We start from the raw sequence: 10,878 nt of genomic DNA on the forward strand, positions 1-10,878 counted from the left end.
TGTCGAGCGTTGCTTTTCAAATATTCTGAAGATTTTGCTTTAATTTGTATTCTTTTCAGTTGAAGAATATAGTATATATCTTAACGTAACAATTAATCTTTACAAAATGAAATACATGTATACCCAACTTCAAAACTTAGGAACTAGAAAAATATGTCACGTTAACTTTATGACTGTGATTTGCAGAACTCTTCAAAGAACGAACACAAAGGTTAAAGTGAAAGCAAGGACAGAGCAACTTCCGACAACACCCTTGGGACAAAGGCTTTATGAGTTTACCAGAAAAATAGAAAACAATCGACTTCAGATATTTTGGCTTACTCTTTATATTTTAGTCACCTTAGGAATTTTTTTGGAGAGAGCTTTTTGTGAGTAAAAATCTTATTTAGACAGAAATTAAATATGCTGCTCCACTGTTTTTTTTTCTTTTCTTAACAATTGTCTTTCTCGTTAGACTACTCATTTGAAAGAGAACACGCTGGACTACGCAGAATCGCCGGATATGGCGTCACAGTAACACGTGGTGCAGCCAGTGTAATGATGTTCACGTATTCCAGTCTCCTTGTTACCATGAGTAGGAACACCATAACATTTCTAAGGGAGACATTTCTTCATCGGTTTATCCCTTTCGATTCTGCTCATGCCATGCACAAAATAGTAGCCATGATTGCACTTTTATTTACAGGTAAACTGCAGCACGTCTGACATTCATTTATCTTTTAAGCTGGATTTTTGATTTTAGAGTTTTTGTGAGAGCGTGGAATTGTAGAATCATTTTGAGGTAGTTGAAAAATTCAAATTTTATTTTTATTGACAGAAACATTTATTATATGTCTTTTCAGTGATGCATTGTGTCGGACATGGTATCAACTTATATCATATAAGTACACAGGCATCAACAGACTTAAACTGTATCTTTCGAGAATATTTTAGAGCGTAAGTATTAATTCAAACGTTAATTAATCAATAAAATGTTTCAGGTATGAATTTACATGTAAATAAGAGTACTGAAATCGCTGAGACAAAAACTTATTGCAAAAAACTTTAAGGCCAAATATATCGAATTAGTTGGTTTATTATAAGTTTAAATGATGATTTTGCTGCAATAAATACCTACTGTATAGAGGGTTATTTTTGTCCCATGTTATTTTCGCCCTTTCAGAATTGCAAACAATTACTAGTATGCCCTGTTTTAAATTCGCCCTGTCACAGTTTTGTTTAAGAAATTATATTGTTTTTTGAATTCGCTCCGTTTAAAATTCGGTCACCTGTGAATAGGGCGAAATTTATTTTTCTGTAAACATGCACTGCATTACTAATGTACGGGGGCAAAATCAGCAGGTTTTGTTCACATGGGGAAATGAGACGTTATTTTTATTAGTTCGGTAAAACTAATTCATAAATGATAACAAGTAAAAATCATGAGTAAAGTATTTTCAAAACTTGTTTTAAACTAAGTACTAATTGTTGTTATTATATTTCAATTTCATTATCATTTTTCATCAGATAATTGATAATTAGTGGTTTTCTGCATTTTGCACCATGGCTTCTTGCAGCATAGCCTATTCTGCAGAAACCATGGGCATTACATGTATTAATTTACATTACATGACAATAAATTCTTATCATTCATCATTTACATCGATGAATCTATTTATGAGCAAATGCGGTGAAATGTCAATTTTTTTACTTTTTTAAAATTATTTATTTTGCTTTTAAAAAAAGCCTAAAATAATGAATCCTTGACGGTATTTCACCTGAATTCACACCCTTTTGTCATGGACGCTTTTAAAATTATGAAAGAATTTTTTTAATGCTATATTTTGTGCGCGGTCCATTTGATGCTTTGCATCAGTTTTGCTTGTTTTTATAATTAGATTCATCGCTCAAAAATGTTTAAACCTTAAATCACTGAATCCCCGCCCTATTGTTTTGGACATGGAACTTTTAATATCCTCAAATCAAGGTAAAGTTATGAAAAAATTCCAAAAATTTCTGCAACTATGCAAAACTGGATATTACCAATTTATTTTATTATTTGTTTATTATTAATATATTTGTATATTAATAACATTGTTGAATTATTTATTATTTAATTCTATTTTGATTTTATTTTGTCATTTTACCTTTGTTATGTATATATTGAATATGTTACTTGGTGCCTTATCATCGTAAAACTGCTCTCCAACATTTGAAAGTTGCTGTAGTGTATTTATCACTTTCAAACTCGACTTCTTTCAGAGGACTTCTTCAGTATGATGACCTTAGTTGCCATATTCTACAATTAAACATTTATTTCAATTGCTTGACATACATGTACTTATATTAACCAATTGCATGAAATGTGCTGTAGAAAAGATAACAACATAGTCGTCAACCTACAACTTATATCAACATACTTGTAATATATGTAACCTGGATTTAAATCATACCTTTTTCAGTACAGATGTTCTAGCCTCGTTCCAGTACTGGGCTTACGGGACGATCACCGGTCTGACGGGGATCATACTAACGCTTATTGTTATCGTCATGTACGTGTTCGCCACGCCCTACGCCAGGAGAAACGTCTTCAATGCTTTCTGGTTCACCCATAGTTTCTACATTCTACTCTATATCTTTATGGTGATGCACGGTACAGGAAGGCTTGTTCAGCCTCCATTGTTTCAGAACTATTTCTATGGGCCTTTGTTTATATTCGTTGTGGATAAATTCATCAGTCTCAGCCGAAATCAAGTCGAGATTGATGTTATATCTGCAGATCTATTACCATCAGGTATGTACATGTATGGCTGTAATATGTAATACCTTTTGTGTAAAACACTGCATCAACTTGACTTTGTTCACATTCTTTAATTCATATATACAGAATTTGAAAAATATAAATTGCAAGACGCACATTTAAAAGTATAACTGACAATGCCTTTAAGGGGAAATGAGAAAGAAAAAGAGACACTAAGGGAGAGTGATCCTCTATATCAGCTGGAAACAAGAGCCCCTATAAAAATATAAATATATACCGGTACTCTATTTTACACTTTTATTTCAGATGTCACTGCTCTGAAGTTCAAGCGTCCAATTAACTTTGAATATAAATCTGGTCAGTGGGTCAGAATCGCCTGTGTAAAATTAGGTAAGAGTGAATACCACCCGTTTACGCTGACGTCTGCGCCTCATGAAGATTATCTCAGTCTGCATATTCGAGCTGTTGGCCCCTGGACGACAAATCTTAGGAAAACATACGATGCTAATAAGGCCAGTTCAGAAGATTGGACTCCACCAAAGGTAGAAATCTGTATTGCATGTTCATATAAGTTCGTTTCACTTTTGCCCCCCAATTGGGCGTGTCTTTATCATTTTACAGTAGATGTGTTAAATTTTTCCTGCTCAAGTTTGTCACAACATATTTAAAACGTAATAACATGTTAGAAATACACGTACAAGAACATTCCAAGAAAAATGCGTAATTGCAGATGAATGGATTGAAAACTGATTTCGCAAAAAACATTGATCTAATTCAAAAAGTGCATTTAAAGTATTACAATGTTTAGAGATAAACAGTCTTTCCAATATTGCCATTAAGAGTTCCGAGTAATCCAAATACTATAATTTAAACTTCGGTTACTGTTTTTTTTCCCAAGGTCTTGTTGGACGGTCCGTTCGGGGAGGGTCATCAGGATTGGTATAAGTTTCCGGTTGCTGTGTTAGTAGGCGGCGGGATCGGTGTAACACCATTTGCGTCCATTTTAAAAGACATCGTTCATAAAACATCACAACCTATACAGTTTCCTTGTCAAAAGGTAAGTTACTGAGAAACCTTTTGGTATGAATTACTTTAATTTTTAAGTACTATATATAAATAAGAACTCTTGCTGTAAGAAAAAAATGTTTTTAGAAAATCAGTATAACCTTTCTTTGTGATTAAACATTGTTCAGAAGTGCGCTGGCAAAAATGTAAGTGAAAAATATGCTTTATCAAAACCTATTCATATTTAGCTCACAGAACATAGACCACAGTTTGTCTTTTAAAAGAGATCATTTTATCATACATGTTTATCCAACTAGGTATATTTTCTGTGGGTGACCAGAACCCAGAAGCAGTTTGAATGGTTAACAGATATCATACGAGAAGTAGAAGAAAATGACAGGAGAGAGCTGGTGTCTGTCCATATTTTTATTACACAATTCCAACAGAAGTTTGATCTGAGAACAACTATGCTGGTATTAATGATCTGTTCATTTTAGCTTAATTGAATAAACCTCATTTTGCACGACTTCTTGCCCATGTGTTTAATTAGATAGTAGTAATTGATCGACCTATATGTAAATCCGGGTTTGTTCAGAATCATATTTTTCTAAGAAAAGGAAAACAACATAACGTATATAATGAATTATCAAATTACCTATTTAAAACATTTAAGGTAAGTAAAGGTTAAAAGTTCAAATTAATGGATGAAACATTATTGTTCTAGTACATCTGTGAGCGTCATTTCCAAAAGATTGCTGGGAAAAGTTTGTTTACCGGACTGAAAGCAATAACGCATTTTGGAAGACCCCAGTTTCAAGAATTTTTGGAATCTCTACACAGCGAACATCCAGAGGTAGACCAGTGCTTTTATTCACCCATTTTTTCTTAATTTCATTACATTTTGTGGCAAAAATTATTTAAATGCTACATTTGGTACACTTGTGTTTTATATATCAACTAAAATAACTAACACGTACATGTATCGGCAACAAGTCAAATTATACTTGTATTATCAATAACGTTGGTCTCTAACAAATACCAAAATATCATTGTAGGCAAAGCAGATAGGTGTATTCAGCTGTGGGCCTCCACCAATGACCTTGAATGTAGATAAGGCATGCGCAGAGGCCAACAAAAATGAAGGATTCCCTACTTATTCACACCATTTTGAAAACTTCTAGTTGTTTATGGTCCATGCAATCACTACCTTCAACCACTGACAGTACCCGTTAAAAAAGTTTGCAAATTTTGTCTTCTAGATATTAAGAATGCATCACACCTTAAATCAATTCTTGTGTCTCACCTAATTTGATTCTATTAATAAACTGAAAGCAAAGATCAGTGTGCTATACGGGTGAAACGAGTATATGTACCCAACTGTACATTTGATATTTATATATATGTATAGTAAATATATATATCATGTATAATATACTCATTATGATAAATCTATGTATTCATAACTAGTTAAATTCAGAATCTTTAAAATTATTCCGTTTGTGTGACTAGAATTTTTAATCATGTTAATTGTCTAAGAAAAAAAGGGACAAGAGTATTTACTTAAAGTAATGCTTAAAGTTGAAACTAAGCAAAATGAATTTGCATTTATATGTATCTTGCAGAATATTTGTTTTAGTGTTGAATTAATTTTTGGACTATTTTTTTTTTCAATTTAGTTCTAATCAGGCATTTCATACTATGCCATTTTTATGAAATGGCACCTGGAAATGTCAGGAAATTTTCGTATAAATATAAAATTGTCTTTGTATGGAAGATACACCACAAGAAAATTGGGACTTTTGCTTGAAATGTTAATTGCTCAGCATTATAAATAATTATCATAAGTGTATTATAAAAATATTTTCACTATTCGATGACTTCCTACTCGCATTTAAGTGTTGATTGTACAAAACAATTATAACACGATACCATTTTATTTAATTTAGAGTTGTGGATTATTTCTGTAATTACAAATTTAGATATTACTAAGGTGCAATTTTCGACAATCATGTATTAGTATCTAAACTAAAACTACTTAATGTATACGTTAATATTTTTTTTAATTATTATGCTTTAAAGTTTTGGTATAAACCACACACAAAAATACATCATACTTTGAAATTCCTTAATCAGTTGTTTATTATAATGATTTTATAAATACATACGTTTCACCTTGTACTTGAAAATTTTTGTATGTGTGTAAACACAAAGTAATTTTTTTAAAGATTATTCGAAAAACAAAATGTTTTTCTTCATTTGATTCCAAAAAAATTCAAATTAAATTTTAAAGACATTTCACGGCATTGTGCATGTATTTTGTTTTATATAAGATTTTTTAAAGGAAATATTAATTAGTTAAAACTAATTTTTTGCACATTTATATCATTTGTGATGATAACGAAAATGAAGAATATTTATTGGATGTTTTTTATTTTATATACAATTTATATTCAATGATGCACCTTCATTTTTATATTTTTACATTAAAAATCAATATGTTTTCTCATTTGTTTTATTTTTTCCAAGCATTAGTATCAACGATTAACGTGTTATTTGTTTCATCAAGATATTGCATACGAAGGGAATCCTGTTTCCAAATATCGTTGATATCCTTTAAAATATATTGCAGCAAACTAGACAGTGGGTATTTGTTTTTTATGAATTAAAGATAATATATAGAGATAGTTAACAGTATTCAAACTTAAAGTCAATGAAAGCAATACAAGCGGAGCAGACACTGACCTCCAAAAACATCAAGAGATCAGAGTACTTCTAAATGACTTGTGACATGACCTTTCTAAGGACCTCACTAATTTACATGCGTATTTGGGTACATACCTCCCAGCCAATCAGATGATTTTGCAGAAAGTTGATTTAGTATCCCATTTTAAGCATTCGCAACTGAAATGCCGAGTGAGGTGGACATGCAGGTATTTATCATTTTAATATTATTTAAGGGATGCATAAATTAGAGTTAAATTTCATTAAATTAGAGTAACCAAAGGGGGATACAGCACTCACTGGTGACCCCATTCCACCTTCTTTGAGTTTTTTTTCTTTTTCGCTTTCGTTAATTATTTTTTTTCTAAACTTGTATACATACACTTTTTAATTCATCAACAAGTAACGAAATGACGCACATATGTGTTGGTTGATTATAAATCTACCCCCACAAAATACGATTTTCCGTTTTTTTAAAATGGGGGTTATAATAATTTGTGAACTGGCCCACTCCCTCCTTTTAAAATTTTTGAATCCGAGGAATAATAATACCTTTACGTTGTAAAATTTTATTCTTAATTCATCTCAATTTTTGAGTAAATACTAACAGTTCTATGGCGAACTGAACGATTGGTATGTCTGTATACGGATACAGCTCTCCGTCATCGCTAAAAATAAACCGTACTGTATCGTTGATATTTTGCAGATAATACAGTTTCTGCTCATTTGCATAATAAACGCCCACAAAAAGTGTTCTGTATCGCAGTTACAGTATGCTTGACTTCAAAGGAAAACTCGCCGGGTCATGTCACAACAGTATTCAAACTTAAAGTCAATGAAAGCAATACAAGTCGGGAGCGGAGCAGACACTGACCTCCAAAAACATCAGAGATGAGATCAGGTGCCGTGAAGGAGAAGGCGTCCCCTAGTCACACGCGCCGTGTGCTCCTAATGACTGTGTTCAAGAAAAATAAGTTTCACACAATTTAGTGTGCAAAAACCGTACTTCAACCTTCGATTTCATGATAGATTGTATTTTGCTAATAAGATCAGTGTATCGACCATTGATTTGACTTTTAATTAGACTGTTGACATCCTTGTTTCAGCAAGTTATTTATCAGTAGCTTGTCTTGTTTCAGAAATTATCTGAATGTAGAGAATGCTCTTGCATATCGAATCAACTGGGAGACATAAGTCCCATTTGCAAGTGATAAGGGTATCATGCCCCCAGATGAGTGTTTTTGAAAAGTTGAAGTCCTCGCTTTTTCATAAATTTTTGTTATAATATTACCATTAGCGATGTACCCCATTACTATCTTTTTTAATCAAAATATGATTAAATCCGAATATGAAACAGGCGTGTTTGACCTTTTGTATCGTATTACTTGAGTTCAGAGGAATATATCGAATCAATGTAGGAATGAAAATGATTATTTTTCCTAGATACAGGTCAGATGTCGATATATCTAAATGTTGAATTGAAGGCCACAACAGGTATTTCTCCTTATTACGTACATGTTTTTGAGTGAATTCTTTTACATATGAATACAAAAATAATTCATTTATATTTATTTAGGAATGAATAAAATCGCCACTGTAACCCAAGTTATTCTCGTATAACCTGGGATGGGTGGGACAGTTTATAACCGCTTCACGTTTACTTAGCAAATACAAGTATGTTTTAGTTCCTTTGGAGAAAAATATGAATACATGTACCGGAAAATATATTAGTTTTCTGTAGCAGGTTGCTTCTATATATATCTTTCATCGACTCTCCAATGCACGATTTGGCGACTGGGTACAAAAGATAATACTTAACCTTTTGCATGTAAACACATTGGAGATAAAACATGATAGCTATTGTTATGCAATATTTGTTTTTAATTCATCCAAACAGTTATATGATTAAGATGAAACTGTTACGTTTTGATGTACATAAATTGATATACGGTTGCTGAACTCTAAATATTTCTAATTTAGCATTAGATATTTTTTAAAGTCTGTCAAGTCTATTTTCTGGCACCTCATCTTCTCACAATATGGTTTATTCACCTCTCTCAGTTCTATTTTCCGGCACCAAACCGAATCAGGTGCGCTTTCTGGCCTCCCCATCCTTTTCCTTTAGTCTTCAAGATTCGGATCAAATCAGTGAGACTGTTTCTTTTTACAACAGCATCTTGTAGATAAAAAAAAAAAGAAAATACATGTAATAATAAAATTTGCATTGTTTAATGGGTGTTTGAGCTTGAATTCTGTTCATTGTCTCCTCATATTACACCAATCAAAAAAAAAACAAAAAACAAAACAAATATAATTTCTTTAAACAGTTTTACTTTTGAAATAATCTGCAAAATGGAAACATATCGATTGTACTCAGCCTGCGTTTTGCAAGAAACGTATGTAAGAAATATGATAACATTCCTCGTTTCTAGCCATCTTTCATATATTTTCAAAGTTTTTAAAATTCAGGACAAATCAGAGGGATCGTTGTCGTAAATATATAACTGATACAAAAAAAAGGTTATCTTTAATTTCTTAATAACGAAATTGTTTGTAATCATTTCTGTCTGTTCAAATTGCATATTACATTTCTTAAGTACACTACACTCAGAACAAGTAAATTGTTAACAAAAATAATATACAAACAGAAGTTAGTGAGATGAATATTATTTATGAAAAAAAAAATTTAATTAATATTGTACAATCATCTAGATTATTTTAATTGAAAATAGAAAATTTAAAAAATAATTTGAGCAAAGGAATGTGCTTTACCTTCATCGTCCAGGTCAAAGAAAAGATCTTCTGAATAAGGATAACTGCACACTTGGTGAAGCGCAATGGCAACTAGGAACATCAAAGTCAGTTTGGTGGCTACACCCATCATCTTGAACTTTAGGAATCGAGAAGTAATACTAAGCTGATACAAAAAGCTTCTTATATTACAGAGAAACACTCTTCACTGGTCAATTATTGACGTTTAGAAACATTTTAAAAGCTTTAATATAAATCGAGACATGAAATCGGAAGCTTTTTGTTAAGCTTAAAAAAAAATGACAGTCTCACGCAATGTTTTGAAATGTTAAATGAAAAATATGCCTGGAATAAAAACCAAAAAAAAAAAAATTATCGAGCTAAAAAAACATTTTTTCCCTTTATATTTTATTAAATATGTATATATTCATTTTATTCCAACACAGAGGTAAAACAATATTAAATAGTACTTTGTAGGAAACTAAATAGAGATACACTGTAGTTAAATGTGTTGTTAAGTACTTCATGTATATGTGCGTGATAATCTTGAGAAAGGTGATTTTATGTCTTTGTTTTATGGGAAATAACACTTTTATCTTATATCCGAACACACTGTCTAGGGCCCACAAATGAATACAAAATTAGAAGAAAATTTTGATTATCATTGTTTCTCGTGACGGATGCAGGTACTTTAATCAGTAGTCATTTTCCTGTATAATCCACCTACAAATTTTTGGGCGGGAGGGATGTGAATGTTTTTGTTTTGTTTTAAAGACATTACTGATCTGTCCCCAAGACCATAAACTGGGATCAATTCAATTTATTTGCTTACATGCATAAATTTTCAATTTTGTATAATTAAAAATTTCAAACATATCGAAAAAAAATATTGCTTTCATTATCAAAAGTATTTCAAAAGAAATATCGGTTTAAAATTTTGACTTAGGTCTTTTTTTCACTTAAAGGTCTCGGATATGGGGTAAACTGCAGTCAAATTTTGATACCTTGAATTCGATTGGTTCTTGGAAAAACCTTAAGACATATGAATTAAACCATACTTAATTTGCTTATGCCCCAGTCTGAAACATGGAATTCGTGATTGTTGTGAATTTTGAAAAAAAAAAAAATCCCGCTGGAAAACAAAGCTTGAATAGCAAGCAATCAAAGATAAACATCTGAATTTGAAAAAAAAATTAAAATAATTAACAAAAGTAAAGTACAAATAAAAAAAATATTCATTTATTACTAACATGTAGCTTATTATATCAAAGAAAAAGTAATTTTGAATTAAGACAAATGTAAACAAAAAAATTATATCAAAGAAATAGTAATTTTGAATTAAGACAAATGTAAACAAAAAAGGTGTATTATCACCAAAAAGAAATTGTCTTATTGGTTTAATCTACTATGGCTGTGATGCATCCAGTCCTGCAAAATCATATTTTAAACCCGTTTTCTGAGAATTTTGGGCTTCCTGGATGTTTCAATCATCATTATATCAACCTCGAAAACATCAATCATTGAATGATATTTACAGTCTTAGATAAAATAAATACTGAAAGAAAAATATACATATAATCACTGATAATCGAGGTGTGAAATCAAACTTTAAAGTTAAGTTTTTGTAACTATAAATAAAGTGTGATGATGTATTCCGTTAT

At 31.2% G+C, this 10,878-nt stretch overlaps 1 protein-coding gene across 2 annotated transcripts in view; it reads left to right on the top strand.

Moving 5' to 3' along the window:
* Positions 1-5,885, top strand: part of LOC134240465 (dual oxidase 2-like) — a 38,562-nt gene extending 32,677 nt beyond the window's left edge. For both annotated transcript variants that reach the window (XM_062722552.1, XM_062722553.1), the window contains 9 exons: positions 187-368; positions 455-685; positions 843-936; positions 2,442-2,773; positions 3,047-3,282; positions 3,639-3,797; positions 4,063-4,218; positions 4,470-4,598; positions 4,801-5,885. In XM_062722552.1, coding sequence (XP_062578536.1) covers positions 187-368; positions 455-685; positions 843-936; positions 2,442-2,773; positions 3,047-3,282; positions 3,639-3,797; positions 4,063-4,218; positions 4,470-4,598; positions 4,801-4,926 — 1,645 coding nt within the window. In that variant the 3' untranslated portion in view covers positions 4,927-5,885. The remainder of the gene's footprint in view (positions 1-186; positions 369-454; positions 686-842; positions 937-2,441; positions 2,774-3,046; positions 3,283-3,638; positions 3,798-4,062; positions 4,219-4,469; positions 4,599-4,800) is intronic.
* The last annotated feature ends 4,993 nt before the right edge of the window (positions 5,886-10,878 follow it).

Source organism: Saccostrea cucullata, unplaced genomic scaffold, assembly GCF_032062105.1.
Source record: "Saccostrea cucullata isolate Sc308-1 unplaced genomic scaffold, CSIRO_AGI_Scuc_v1 ctg530, whole genome shotgun sequence".
In the NCBI taxonomy this organism is placed as follows: domain Eukaryota; kingdom Metazoa; phylum Mollusca; class Bivalvia; order Ostreida; family Ostreidae; genus Saccostrea; species Saccostrea cuccullata.